This window comes from Chlamydotis macqueenii, chromosome 5 (genome assembly GCF_036417535.1).
Source record: "Chlamydotis macqueenii isolate bChlMac1 chromosome 5, bChlMac1.mat, whole genome shotgun sequence".
NCBI classification, from domain to species: domain Eukaryota; kingdom Metazoa; phylum Chordata; class Aves; order Otidiformes; family Otididae; genus Chlamydotis; species Chlamydotis macqueenii.
Genome location: NC_141560.1, coordinates 11,120,846 through 11,136,601, shown reverse-complemented (window position 1 = coordinate 11,136,601; position 15,756 = coordinate 11,120,846). Strand labels below are relative to the sequence as shown.

The 15,756-nt window shown below is 39.6% G+C and overlaps 1 protein-coding gene across 1 annotated transcript in view; it reads left to right on the top strand.

Moving 5' to 3' along the window:
• The window catches only part of TDRD9 (tudor domain containing 9), a 79,147-nt gene extending 73,278 nt beyond the window's left edge, over positions 1-5,869 (top strand). The window contains exons 34-36 of the mRNA XM_086749503.1: positions 831-940; positions 3,852-3,924; positions 5,201-5,869. Coding sequence (XP_086605629.1) covers positions 831-940; positions 3,852-3,924; positions 5,201-5,296 — 279 coding nt within the window. The 3' untranslated portion in view covers positions 5,297-5,869. The remainder of the gene's footprint in view (positions 1-830; positions 941-3,851; positions 3,925-5,200) is intronic.
• The last annotated feature ends 9,887 nt before the right edge of the window (positions 5,870-15,756 follow it).

Sequence of the window (15,756 nt, the reverse complement as noted above, 5' to 3'; positions counted from 1 at the left end):
ATAGGTGCCACGACCACCTTCATGTCCCAGGCACAAATACAGGCTGGGTGGAGAATGGATTGAGAGCAGCCCTGAGGAGAAGGACTTGGGAGTGCTGGTGGATGAGAAGCTCAACATGAGCAGGCAATGCACCCTTGCGGCCCAGAAGGCCAACCGCTTCCTGGGCTGCATCAAGAGGAGCGTGGCCAGCAGGTCGAGGGAGGTGATTCTCCCCCTCTACTCTGCCCTGGTGAGACCCCACCTGGAGTACTGTGTCCAGTTCTGGAGCCCCCAACACAAGAAGGACATGGACCAGTTGGAGAGGGTCCAGAGGAGGGCCACAAAGATGATAAAAGGGCTGGAGCACCTCTCTTATGAGGACAGGCTGAGAGAGTTGGGGCTGTTCAGCCTGGAGAAGAGGAGGCTCTGGGAAGACCTGATAGCGGTCTTCCAGTACCTCAAGGGGGCCTACAAGAAAGATGGGGAGAGGCTGTTTAGTAGGGCCTGTTGTGACAGGACTAGGAGTAATGGTTTTAAAAAAGAGGGAGGTAGATTTAGATGAGATACTAAGAAAAAGTTTTTTACACTGAGGGTTGTAGAGCACTGGGACAGGTTGCCCAGAGAGGTGGTGGATGCCTCATCCCTGGAAACGTTCAAGGCCAGGCTGGATGAGGCTCTGAGCAACCTGATCTAGTTGGGGATGTCGCTGCTCCTTGCAGGGGGGTTGGACTAGATGACCTTTGAAGGTCCCTTCCAACCCTAACCGTTCTATGATTCTATGTCAGTACAATATAATACAGAACTAATCCTGGTTTGGAGTGCTTTATATTCTGTCACTGGTATTTTTACAGATAAACATGTTGAGGACAGCCATGAATAAGCTGCTCAGTGAATGTGCAGCATATTCTGGACAAGAGAGAATGACACAACTGCAGGAAAACATTCGTCAGAAACTTCTATGGTAATAATTTTGTATAAATAAAATCTTATGTTTCACAATCTCAGCAAAAACAAAATAAATGATTGCTTGAAGCGTAGCTCAGATTAGGCTTTGGAGAAATAATATATGTTCTTATTTAATGATGCATTTAATTTACTTTATTTATAAAGCAGTATACTCAACAACTTTAGACTTCTTGTGGAAGCACTGGTTCTTCAGGGAAGCCTGGTGGCTTAAGAGTCATAAAACCTAGACTGTAAAACCTGTTCTACAGGACACCCCTTCTGATGTATCTTCGCTTTGTGCACCCAGGACAAATCTAGTAAAGCTCTATGGCATAAGAGTCCAGAAGGATTTAGAATTCTTTCTCCCTATACATTACTTTTGTATTGTGTGCTACCTTTCCTCCCCCAACAGACAGTGTAGGATAGATGTTGGCCAAGTTAATTACTGTTAAGTCCCAGGTTAATTTATGAATTGAAGTAAGACCACTTGCCTTCTTGTCCAGCAGACCTCCCTGCTTCTTCTCGTAACTGAAGCAGTGGTTCTGAAAACGCTACTGTGAGTCAGTGCAGCAAGTCTTGAGAATTTTGTCAGTTTGTGGTGAGTGGGAAGTGTTCGGGGGAGCCAGTTCAATGGAGTATGTCTGTAACAGCTTGTTCAAACGTCTGCAACTGCTGAGCATGCTGTGAAAAAATCTTCCCTTGTTTGTAAATGTAGTGTGCATTTTAGTGCTGTCTGTATCATCAGTAGACTTTTCTCATCCTTACCTGGCTTTTCACTGAACAGATTTCAAAAAGATCTCTGGCTCAGCCATGCATTAAGAGTTATGTTATGCTCTGTAGTATTGGCCTCATCTCTAGGAAGTGTGACTTTTTTCACATGTAGAGCTTTTATAAAGTAACTGTCTGCCAAAGTGAGGCAATTCCTCATGCTGATAAAGATCAGAAGCTTTTAAGCTTAGCTGCCCTTACCCTAGGTTATCAAAATGATTACCAGGGTGGCTGTTTATGCTGAGTTTTCAGGTGTTTCTTGGTTTTGAACGTACTTGCTCAGTTGACTTTTTTATTCCCCAGCTGTGAAAAAACTATTACAATGCCTTTAGTTGAAAGCAAGTGCCCATACTTCTTATTTCCAAAGCTTCAAAGAAAATTCAGTGTAGTGCATTTTATAATAAATTAACAGTGCAGGGGGAGTCAGCCTTACCTTTTGAGGCACTGGAAATTAAATTAAAACAACAAACAATTGCCAGGAGATGTGGAGATACCTGTTTTATGATAGCTGACCAGCAGATATGTTGAGTATGACAAGGGACCAAGGTGGTTATTTTTGTTTGGGATGCTGCATGGTGCATGCTGCCAGCAGGTCAACTGCTCTTCTCTCTGAGATGTGGCAGCTCCAGCCAGCTGTTGGGGTGAGTTGTGTGTGCCTCCAGAAAGTGGTGGGACAGCTTCACAGAGGCTGTACCTCAGATGCATGCTGCTTGTGCTTTCAACTTAAGGAGCACCAGTGCAAGCTGATGACAAGCTCTCCATGTTTCATGTCTGCAAAACTCTTGCTAAAATACCAGCTGCCAAGCGTACTGCTGATATAATATTTAATTTCCTATTTGTGTCCAAGTACCTCAGGCCAGTTGGTGTTTTCATTGCCTTTGGATGCTGCCGTGTAGTACCACGTTTAGACTTTAAAGCTGAATGAAGATGGCTTGCGTGATTCATGTGGTAGTAAGTGTAGGGAGAAGTCAAGGAAAGTGGATAGGCAGAAAGAAGCAAAAACACAAAACTTTTCTGGAAGTGACTGTGACAACAACCAGGAGCTCATGCTTGGACATCAACACATTCTAAATTCAAAGCACAAAAATGTCACTGCAATTTCTTTAGACATGTGAATACTTGATACTGTTTTGGTACCTTTTTTGAGTTGATTGTTCAGACATCTCCAGCCAGCTGGGAGGGGAAGGAGCAGTCTGTGCAGCTCCTTGGTGCAGTTCCTCGGCGTTGACCTGTTGCCCAGTTCAGTCAGTACTGAGTACCTGACTCAGTCATTCTCATCAGCCTTCTGGGCTTTTCTTTTTTTTTTGTTCTTTTTTTGTTCTTTTTTTTTCTTCTTTAATACCTTTCTATGGTAGCATTTTCTCTCTTGGAATGTTTGTGCTTTTACTAATTCTGTTCCAATGATCCTACAGTTAATTTTTCTAATTTATTTATTTTTACCTTTTTTGAAGGCAGAGACAGTCTGGTTATTGCTACGATTTTCCTTTGTTTAAAGTCCTTCTTCATTTTGAATATATATTTTTTTTTGCTGATTATACTTTGTTTTATGTCTTGGGAATAAACTTAACCTTAAATACATAAAAATTTAGCCTGAACAATCTTTCATGTATATTTTCAGTTTTTTGAAAGCTAATTGTATTTACAACATGTCACCACTACTTAAGACTAAAATCAGTGTTTGAAAAACACATCTAGACAGAATTAATTAAAGTCTACTACTGTAGTACTTTGCACAGCTTGAGGAAATAACTGGAGCAGACAGACAATCTATCGTAATTGAGTTGTCATACAAAATAAAATACCCTAAAAATAGCTGTATTATACATTCTAGTGAATAAACATGCATAAAACTTATGGAATAAATGGCAGTTGCAAATTCTAGTACTTTGTAAATTAAAAAAGATCATTATTTTCTTTAAAAGAAAATACATTCTGATACACTTAATGTCCCTGTGAAAATTTTTATTTTGACTTCTTAGACTACAGGAGCAGAGTACAGAGAAGTGAACAAATCGGACTAGATTAACAAGGAAATTTAAGATTCCCTTCAGCACAGACACCTCATAAATGCCTAGTTGTATCTAATGTAAAAATTCCTTCATATTTGTAATTAATCAAATGCAAGTGTATTTCTTAAGGCTATTTTTATGTAATTTCAGTTTAATCTGCAAATCAAAGCCTCGAGATAGAATTGTTCCTACATGGTATGAGAAGCCATATGCATGGAATCAGGTAAGGGTATAAAGACTTTTTTTTTTTTTTTTTTTTCTTCTTCTTGAAAAGAGTAGACTACCCCAGTACAATCAGATAAGAGTGGCCAAAGGGAGAATTTCCTTTGGAAAGATGTCTTTTTTGAGTACTGAATTTAAAGATACTGAGAGCACTGTAGAGTCGAATTCAAGGTGTCAGAACTGCTGTGTATACAACAGTCTCTATTGATATCCTATTTTTGTAGAGTCTGTTTAGTTTGGGTGTTTTGTTTTTTAATTTTGTGTATACAAATATGTAGCCTTTTCAAATAGAACGTGTCATGATTTTTAAGTTGAGAGAGATTGTAAAGGCAACTTTACATTTGTTGAAGTTAAAATTTTCTATTCTTTCTATGAAGCAGCTGTGCCCAAAAAGATGATTGATGCATTTTCCCTGTTTAGGATTTATGTGAGCACAGTGCATCTTAGTTTTGTTTTGGGTTGCTGTGCTTTCAGGTGGCTTTTCGCTTTTATGCAGACAGAAACGTGGCTTTAGAATGTGGTGGGATCAGATAGAAGGGTAGTTTTCTTGAAATGGGAGAGGGTTTCATAAAGCTGAAAAGTCTAGCTTCCTACTCTGTTAGAAATCTTACCTTCCTTTCTGTAAGGGCCTCTGCAGGCCACTAGATCTCCTGACAAACAAATGTATTTTCTTTATTAAAAAGGGGTAGGCAATTACTGAGTGCAGCAGTAGGATTTCTACATGCACTCTCTCTGTCCCTCCTACCCGAGGCCTGTAAATGAGGGGTTTACGTCTCCTCTTGAAAAGACTGACAGCAGTGAATGAGCACCAAGGGCACATATTACTCGTAGGCATTCACGGAGGGGTTAGTGTGTCGTGATATACTGCCTTAAGCCAAAGTTTCTATTTTCATATTTCAAATTCAGTTATCCTTGGTATTAGGGAGATAATCTCCTATTCAGTTATACTGGTGTTTAGCTTTTTATAACAATTTTTAGTATAGACCTTGTATCAGGATTTTCCCCGCTACATCTAAATTCTGAAGAATCTCATCTTTCTTACACCATCACATAAAATACTACCTGTAATGCTTTGGCATTGATTATGGAATAGTATTCTGACTCAGGCAAACCATGGTATACAACATCTTCTAGTACTGGCTCTTATGTTGAAATGTGTGGCATGGAACTGAAATGCCTATATGATCTGAAATTGTCAAAACTCTTCCTTAACTACTTTATATAGGAAAAGAGTATTAAGAATGCATTCTGACTTTCATCTTGCATCCTTTGATTAGGTGGATTCTCAGCACATCGTTGACCAGTCTGAAGAGCAGCGTGAAAGAGGAAATGGTCTTTATCAGCTGCATAAGCTTGTTGTGTTGAATGTTTAAGTATTTCTAGAAGTCCTTCAGAGGAAGAGGTATTAGAACTAGTTTAAAATTACTTTTGTCTTCTATATAACCCTTGGATGTTTGTTCTGAAGGACTGTTCCATAAAATTAGTGTAAGTGTACACAGTTACAGTTTGGAATATGTTAATGTTTTTTAAAAAGCTAAATGTTTGACCTAGAGCAGACGAGTTTATTCATAAAAACAAACTGACTTAAAGCAGGATGCAATTTTCATTTTAATAATACTTCTGAGCAGGTTTATGATAAGGTACATCAAAGACAAAGCAAATCTAGGTTTATTTGTTCATTTTCTGTCTAAAAGCTCATAAGCCATGGGGCATGATTTTTTTTTTTGTTCTTTAACTGCAAGTTGTATTTTCCTGTTTTGTCATTAGTTTTTTAAAAAAACAGTAAAACAAAGGTGTTTGGGATTTTTCTTAACCAAAAACTAGAGGTTAAAGGAAACTGATGATCTAGATTATGTTCTGATCCAAAATATAACTTCATATACTGGATACAATTTTTTCATTAATTTTTCACACAGCAAAATATAATGTGATTTGTTTATTTATTTTTTCTTCTGTATGGCAGCAGAATGCTTTTGAGTTGCTGATTTATGGTACCTTTGTCTCATCTGTTCCTCTTGTTTTTATTTGTGAGATCTTTAGTCCTAAAAATTAGGTCAGTGGTTTCAGAATAAAATGCAGAAGTGAAATAAAACGTATTTGTCTCTTCTGTTGTGCGATCATGCTTAATAAAAGCTAAATTTAGTTATTAATGGTATGTGATTGCATTCATGATATACATGAATACAAGAACAGTATATGGAAAAGTATTAATCTTTTAGCTATTCACTCAATGATTTGAAGATCATGTAATATCCAGTCATCCTCTGACAAACAGGCAGAATCAACGGTAACCATAAGTGACAGATTTGGGGAAAATAAGGGGACGTTTAAACTATGAAATTATTTTAAGCTATACTTAAGACAGAGGGGAAACCATACAATATGCAGTTTCTATAGCTTATTAAAAGCAATACTTCCTAAAAACCATTTTACTAATCCTTTTGAATTATCAAACATCGTACTTTATAAAGTGAGATAGGTTTAATAGAAAAATTGCATCTCAAGTGGCTTAGGCAACAGTATTTCTCAGCTGAGTGTTGTATGCAAATTAAGTGTTGCAGTTAAACACCTCTGAGGGCAAATGAAACAGGCAGAATGTCAGATCTTTGCTTTGCCTGTTAATGTTGGGAACAAAAAGGTAACTTGGTGTCTTGGTTTTATTTAGTGGAGGAGGGGCTACGCTGGCAGCTTCTGTAAGAAGCCAAAAGGCACTATATAAATAATGGAGCTTACTGCGATTCCTCATAACTCTCAATTTCAGTGTTGTTTAAGAGGAATAGAATATATTTTCCTTTTTTTTTCTTTTTTTTTTTTTTTTTTCTCCCCCCCCCCCCCCCCCCCCAAGTTCCATGGCTAATGTGTCCTGGTGTGTTCGTGTGTGTGTGCTGCCATCTGGTGAGGGGTCACTGATGTGCTTCTTGTTTGCCTTTGGAGGTCTCCAGCGTGTTGGAATGCTTTCAGAAAAGAGATGCTCTTTAATGGCTCATGTCCTAAGAAAACAAGGTTTTCTACACTTTTCCTTATGATGAGAGGAGTAGATATGCTAACTCCCCCACAGTCCAATAACCCATAACCTGCCACTGGTCAGCTGAGAAATGAGAACTGTGTATTAACCCGTAAGAGCTCCCAGTGTTGTCCAGGGTACATAATACAATTGCAGATGTGAGATATGACAGATAATCCTCGAAAGAAACAGAACATCTTACACATTATCCTTACTGAGAAATGTTATTTATTGACACATTAAAATGTAGTACTAAAATTTTAAAAGTAGCAGTTTTATTGTTTGATTTAGGTTTCAACAGTGTTGCAAAGTTGCTTAAACAAGTTTCAGGTAAACAGCTTCAGGTTTTCTCCCTTCAAGGTTAATTGTATGCAGCACTGGAGAAAGCAGTATTTTGTAAAATAGTAGTATCTTTGTTACTTCCATAAGAAAATGGCCATGACTGCTTGTCAAGATTCCTTTTGTCTCCAGGTGATCACCAATATAAAACTGAATGAGATTTCACCTACCACAGTTTATTAGGGATCATCCACATTTATGTGTTTCTTCCATCACTGAGTACAAGGTAGAAATATTTAAATCTCTAAATGGTCAGATTAACCCTCTTGAATGCCTCCAATAGTAATGATAAAGTGATAAATTGTATTGGTAGGTGCTTCCCAAGTCTGAAAACATGTGCATTCACTATTATTATTAATTTCCCCCACAGCTACAATGAAATCAGGTGGCATTTTTAAATCAAAAGGATATTTTTTTTACCATTGCACGTAATTAATTTTGGAATTTACTGCCACAGGCTGTCCTAGAAACTAAATATATTAAGCAAATACAAAAAGGAATCAGAACTCCAGGGAAGGCAGATCCTTCAATAGCTGTTAAAACTGAGGAACTGAAACTCCTCACTCTACTGAATTCCAGAACCTGAGAAAATATACTGAAACAGTGTATATTTTATCCTTTCCTAAGTATTTGCTTTTGGCAAATATAAGAGTGGACAATGTTGTTTTCATATACTTTAAAGATGCTTGTCCTGGTTTTGGCTGGGATGGAACTAATTTTCTTCTTAGTAGCTGCTGAGTGTTTTGAATTTAGTATGCGATTTGGTATGTGGAGAATGTTGATAATACACTGATGTTGTTTGTTGTTGCTAAAGAGACCAAGGACTCTTTCCAGCTTCCCAGGTTTTGCTACTGCGCAGGTGCAAGAAGCTGGGTAGGGTATAGCCAGTACAGTTGACGCAGACTGGCCAAAAAAAGTATTCCATGCCATAGGTGGCATGCTCAGTATCTAAGCCGGGGTTGGCAGGTGGGCAGCGCTCTTGCTGTTTCGCTTGTTGCTCGGGATCATTCCAGGATTGCTTTCATTTTCATTTCTGTGATAGCTGCTTGAGACGGGCTGTATCAGGTCTTCAGGTGGTGAGAAACTGTGCATCATTTGTTTTGTGTATTTTATTGTCCCTATGTTTATTATCACCATCATCATCTTCCTTTCTATCCTAGCAAACTGTCTGCAGGTATACCATGCAACTGCAGCTATGCCTGGCCAAAGGGATTCCATCTAGAACGTAAGGTGTATGCACCTCAGTCGTTGGATGTGATTCTGGACAAATGCATTCTAAAAAAACCCTCTGGTTGCTGTATGATCCATGACTTCTAATTTCTTCTGTAAATTAGTATCTGAAAAGAACTAATTATGAATCATTTGAGCTGATAATAGATTTGCTACATGGCCCAGATACTCTTTTGGTTTACACTGAAATCTTGCATTTTTCCTAGATTACTACTTATCCTGGTTACATCTGGATTAGAACAAATAGGTGAGATTCACAGAAGACTTTTGCCTGCCAGCCTGTTCGTTTAGTCTTCAGATCATTAAAGAATAATAAAAAAGGATTAGTGTTAAAAAATGATTGAGCATGTAAAATGCAATACCTTTTGAAATACTCTTTGATTCAAGAGATGCACTATATGAAACCTGTGACTCTGGAGTAAATTTGCAAAGCCTCAACTGGAGTGATAAATATACTGCATCTGAGAGAGTTTATCAGTTTCTCTTTGTGAGTCTGTCAGAACATGCAGTGATGTGGAATTTGTTGGGCTGGAACAATTTTAGCCTTAGTTTGAAGTATGTCCTTCTTGCCTCAAGAGACAATCATAATATTACTGACCTTCAATGATAAGAAAACAATCTCTTCAGTTCTTTTAATCCATGATGAACACAGTGTTGGGTCAGCCCAAGCCAGCTAATTGATTCACCTTCAATACCCTTCTTTCTTCAAGTAAGTACATCAGTCATTCTTTATCACCCAAGTTATCTCTGTATTTTTCCTGTATCGCTAAATGTTGCAGAGTAAGGTGGTTCCCTGTAAGCTACATCTTGAGACAAGAGGGCTGGAAGGACATGAAAGTAAGATCTTTTCTGATCTCAGTGTTACGGATTACATACCCCAAAAAATAATTCTAAATATCTATGGGCATTTTTTCAGGAAGGCTTCTCTATTAAAACCAGCCGGTGTATAGTCTAGCAGTGGCAGCAATGGCACGAGTACCAGTGTATTGGAAATGCTCAGATTTCAGTGTCATCTAGACTTGTGCTGAACAGACTTAGAGGATGTTTTGCTAAACATCATCCGTTTGATTAATACTCAGCTATAAACTATGAAAAAGCACAAGAGAGAGTTGGAATTACTGGAGAGAGGCCAGTGAAGGGCCACTAAGATGATCAGAGACTCGAGCATCTCTCTTACAAGGAGGACTGAGAGAGCTGGGGCCGTTCAGCCTAGGGAAGAGAAGGCTCAGGGGATCTTAAAAATGTACATGAAGTACATGCAGAAGGTGGACCCAGGCTCTTTTCAGTGGTGTCAAGTTCAAAGGGGAGAGTTGAGTTCTCTGCCCTCTTAGGTAATAGTCTGTTGCCTGTATTTCAGGGGATACAAGCGTTGCAACTCTGTGCTTCCCTGTTTCTTTTTTTGTGCCCAGTATCTCAGTTAAATGCTATTGCCATGTGTTCTCTAGATAAGTAAGTTCTCTGGAATTGGTACTACTTGGTTTTCTGTCCTCCACCCATCTGTTTGTGCAATGAGTCCTCCCTGTCTATCATTTTGCTATTTACTTGAGATCACTTCTCTAATCTAGCAATGTCATTCAGAGTTCTATCTTCCAATGTACAAAGTGATTATTCAGATGTATGTAACTAATAGCATACAGTTTTGATTCTTTAAAATAAAATGTATTTTTCTGTAAAAGAAAAGACAACTGTAAATTAACCATGCTGGATGTCTGGGGTTTTTTTTTCCAGAAAAATTTTCAAAAGCTGATTATTCAACAAAACCAAGTTTTGAAATTCTACCAACTCTAGTAATCCTCCTCAAATTGAACCTCAGTTTTGTTAAAATGAAGATATGTTGTCTTCTTCCCTTCTAACTCAGAGCTTTAAATTGTTTGAATTTAGTCTCTTTGATCAGAGATGTGGAAGGAAATACTACATGGCATCTACAACTTACTATTGACAAATTAATGGTTCCTTTCGGTTTAGATCTGATAGTCTACTGGACAGGCAAAAGTATAGTCACTGCAAAGTCATAAGCTCTTTCTGGGAGGAGGCCCACAGAACCTAGGATGATCTTTCTGTAGAGTTTAAAACTAATTAATATTTTCATGTGATTTTCATGATTTTTTTTTTTTTACTCTTGAGTAAAAAAGGGAAGAGATGCAACATTTAAAATGTTTTACGATCTGTGTTATAAATAAATGACTGAAGTGGAATGTTTTTCTTTGTTACATAATAGAATTAGCCACACAGTTTTTATTCTTTTGGAAAAAAAAATGTTTATTGCAGCAGAATCAAATTGTTCATTTATTTAGAAAGTTTTGCAGTGTATGTGTTTATACACACAGTTAAACAACAGCAGCTGGAATTATGCAGTTCATTTCTGCATTCAGACATTGCTAGTTTTTGTTCAGTAGCCTACAGTTTATATAAATCTTGGCAGAAAACTGCTAACTGGGCAGTTTCTTTTCTGCACTGACACAGGTGAATGAATATTAAAAAGTTACAAGATTTTGTGTCTTGATAAATGTCTATATCAAGGTGAGGGGAGAAGGAAAACGGTAGTTCTGCCTCCCAGAAATACCTTCCTTTTCCCTTTCTTTTTCCCCAGTCAGGTTCCTCCCAGGATTTGGGATTGAGGCCACAGTTCTGTGGGCATCTCGCTCAGTGTATGAATTGACTTAAGACCTTCCCACCCTCAGCCTTTTGCTTCTATCTCTATTCTGGCAACTTTTGATTTTCCAGTATAACAATTAGGGGGCCTTTGCACTAAGCTGGATCAGAAAAACTAGCCCAGGTTGAAAACACTCTGCACTTCAAACTTTTTTTTCCCCAGGATTATTATTTAACCCCCACTGATTTCAATTACTGTCCAGTGTTTGGCCATCTGGACAGCTGCACGTGAAGTGGGACGTGAATGAAGAGACTGGAGTAAAGTGGGAGGTCCAAAACCTGCTTAATCGAGCACTGCTCCCAGGGGAACCATGGCTTAAGGGACAAAATATGAGTAAGTAGGGAGAGAGAGCTGAGAGGAAAGTTCAGCTGTAAAATGAAGAAAAAGAGGGAGAGAAGGAGAACCAGCAGTGATGTGAGACCCTACCTGGAGTACTGCATCCAGCTCTGGAGCCCCGAACATAAGGACGCAGACCTATTTGAGTGAGTCCAGAGGAGGCCACGAAGGTGCTCAGAGGGCTGGAGCTCCTCTGCTGTGAGGACAGGCTGAGATAGTTAGTGCTGTTCAGCCTGGAGAAGAGGAGGCTCCAGGGAGACCTTATAGCGACCTTCCAGTACCTAACGTGGGCCTGCAGGAAAGACAGGGAGAAACTCGGACTGGACATAAGGAAAAAAAAAAATTTATTATGAGGGTGGTGGAACACTGGAACAGGTTGCCCAAAGAGATGGTGGATGCCCCATCCCTGGAAACATTCAAGGCCAGGCTGGATGGGGCTCTGAGCAACCAGATCTGGTTGGAGATGTTCTTGCAGGGGGGTTGGACTAGATGGCCTTTAAAGTTCCCTTTCAACCCAAACCATTCTAAGATTCTAAGACTACTAGGTACTTGTTTCACCTAAGCCAGTTCAGATAAATGACTAGTCTTTTTCATTAGATAGATGCTGTTGACCCATTTTGTAAGACCCTTTTTCTGAATTACTGGGAATTCTGTGGATTCCTACCCAGTGAAAAGTGCAATTATCTTATGCTAGCACTATTCTTGCTTCCTGTCACTTGAGCACAAGCTAAATTACAAATATCCTGATAATAGTCTTAATTATGGTTTTGTAAATTGGTTGTGCTAAAGCCCATTGAGTTCTATGAGAGACATGACTTGGAATGTATTGCTGGAATGTACTCACTTTAATACATAAAACATCTGGGAAATACATGTTTCACATGAACTAGTTTCTAAAGAGCTCTGTATACCGAAATTAATTGCAAATACAGTGTCATAAAGCCATCTATTTGCAATCATGTTAACCTTCACTGTTTTATCACTTCCAAATACTACGTTTCAGTATGATCGTAGTGATATCCAGGGGGAACTGAGGCCACAGCTTACACGTACAGACGTATTTTATGCTGTGCATTGCATTAAGCCATTTTTTGGTCTTTGTAAAAAAAAAAAAAAAGTATCTTAAATTGCTTTCTGTTTCTTAGGAGCAGCAGTGATGGGAGCTCTGGTGACATTTTCCTTGTTCCTTCTCGGCAAAGAGGAAGACCTGGGTTGCTGCAGACATGTTCTGCAGATTAACACCCAGCTGTGTGGCAGGTGTTGTTGCCAGGACTCTGGCTTCTACAGCTAGAAAGCCATCTTTGGGGAACAAGGACTACTGGAGATGGGTTCCACTTGACAGAGGGGTAGCCAGATCTTTGTCAATGGGCTTGCAAAATTTTTGAGGGAGACTTTAAGTTAGGTCCATCAGTGGTGGAAGCATACACCCGATAGGGCAACAGGGAAGGTTATCTCATATCCAAGGCAGCTGGACAACCAACAGCCTGCCCCAGGTGCCTGTATACTAATGTACGCAGCTTGGGAAATCAACAGGAGAAACTAGATGTCTGTGTGCAGTTGAAGAGTTGTGATGATATGGGAATTAGAGACATGACGAGAGAGTTCATCCGAAGGAAGTATTGCAATGCATAGACAGAGGTGTTCTTTCACAAAGACAAGGCTGAGGCTGCTTTTGTGCTCTATGTAAAGGGATGCACACAGTCCTACGGTTTACAGGCTTTTTGGGAGCTCTCTAGCCAGGATCACAGTGAGGGCTGCAATGGCACCATCATGATCGGTGCCTACTCTAGGCCACTTCATCAAGGACAGGAGGTGGGTGAAACCTCCTTCAGCTAGGGAGAAGTTGTCTCTTGATCGCAGGTCCTGGTTCTCAGGAGGAACTCTAGAACCCCAGCATCTGAAACAGCAATGTGGAGGAGGAACAAGCAGTCAAAGAGATTTTATGGACATCGAGGACAATTTTTTTGACAAAGGTGCTGGACAGGCTGAATACAGCAGATGCTTTCCTGGATGTGCTACTCACAAACCAGAGGGAGTTGGTCAGGGAATGACAGTCAAGGGCGGCCTTGGCTGTGGTGGTTGAGGTAGCAGTGCTTGGGATCCTCAAGGAAAAGGTGCACTTGCTATTACTAGGGACGCAGGGAGTGACATGATGGGGACTTTTCTGAGAGAGCATGTGAGTCTCAAAGAAGCATTGATTTATGCTGCAGCTACAAAGTAATCCATCTGTTACTAACTAAAAATCAAGCATTAATCAAACACCATTCAAGCCTTATTAGGTGTATGATACCATGAGTCTGGTGCTGAGTTGTTGGCTACGGTCACTGCTATCTTTAGTTCTTGGTCTTCTTGCAATTAAGAAATGCAAACAGGTATTACAAACTGTTTCCTACTTTTAATCAGGCAGTTCTGTGGTATATCTGGGTGCAAGGCAAACAGGATGTGTTTCACAAACAGGCCTTCATATTATAGAAATGAGGAGGAGACGGAGTGGGCTAAAGGCTCTGACTTCAGGGGAGAAGACTTTGGCTTCTTCAGTGATCTAGTAGGCAAGATATCTTGGGAGATCATCCTGAAGTGCAAAGGAGCACAGGAGAGCTGGCTGATCTTTAGGGACAAACTGAAAGCAGAATAATGGTCCAAGCCAAAATGCAAGGCAGGACCTCAACAGGCCAGAGGAATGGGCTGGCAGGAACTTCATAAAATTCCGCAAAGCCAAATGCACAATGCTGCACCTGAGATAGAATAACTGCATAAATCAGTACAGGCTGGAGAGTGAAAAATTAAGTAGCAGCTGTGCAAAAAGGGCTTGGGGGTCCTGTGGACAAGTCAAGTATGAGTCAGCAGCAATGAAAGCTAACAGGCTGGGCTGCGTTAGCAAGACAATTACAGCCAGCACACCAAGGGGAATGATTACCCTCTGCTTGGCACCTGTGAGGCAGGAGCTGGAATTCTGTGCCAAGTTTTGGGCCACCTAGTACAGGAGAGAGATTGACAACTTGGAGGGAGTGCATAAAATTTATTTCTGTTGGAATAGTATGTCATAGAAATTGGAAGCGGAAGAAACTGCTTGATCCATCCCGTAATACCTTGAATACTGTAATTTTACCTTGAAATTGAGTTAAATTTTATTTAAAAGTTGCAGCACAGGGTACAAATTAAGTTCCTATGACCTGGAGCTGAAAATCCCTGCAACTTTCATACAGGAAACATGTTCTTCCTTTGGCTTACTGAGTAACTCAGGCACTTACGCTACATGTTTTTCTTCAAGGTACTTGTGTGGAAGCTCATTCTGTGCAGACTGTGCTTCTCAGCAGTTACTGTCCTCGCTAACTGGCTCATTGTTTTTTAGCTAGTTACTTTGCTAATTTTGCTTTATAGTTGGCCAGTAATAACAGATCTCATTACACCAGACCTCAAGACTTACCGGATTTTCTCGAAACCAACTTCAGCCTCCTTATACTTGATCTCACATCTGATCCTCAGTAGAAACTACCATGCACCTTCCAAGCACGACTCTCAGAAGTAAAACCAGTATCTGAGCTAGACACAAATACAGGGCTTAATACAGATGATTTTGGTTTATGCCAGAGCCTAATCTGCCCCCCTTCCCACAATTAAACTCTTTGAGTTCCAGAGTCTGTAAGGTACACGTCTCAAAGTTTTTCTGTACAATACCTGTAAACATCACCTTTTTCATCACACTTTCCCACTTCCTTTAGCTGCAAAATTGCCCTCTAATCCAGATGTATTAACTATTTTTACCTAGACACTAAACCCTAAATTTGTATTTAGTTTTGAAGCTTAATGCTTCTATTTTGAAGCATTTGAGTTGTAGAAGGGCTTGTACATATGAAAGCTTAGAAGACTGTTACAGGAAGACAGGAAAAACTGAGAAACACCTAGCACATCATTGCTAACAGGTGAAATATAAACTGAGGCTTAGTTAAGCCTACAATCTAGAATAGGATGGAGGTGATTACTACCCCTAAAGTGGTAATTCACTGCTTCTTATGTTATGATATTTATTATAAATAACAGCTCTTTTCTCACCAGTTCAGCTTTGTCGGCACTAAGGACTGGAGGAACTGCTGGTACTGCAAGACCAGAAGACATCACTGTTTTCCGTAGTTGTATAAATTTCAGCATTACATTTTGATGACACTAGCAATTCTACTACAGCATTACCATGGGCATACCAGAGCTATGGGCAGTAATACTGCTGCCATTTCTTATGGAGCACTGAAATGAGGTATATGTGTGTGTTTTGT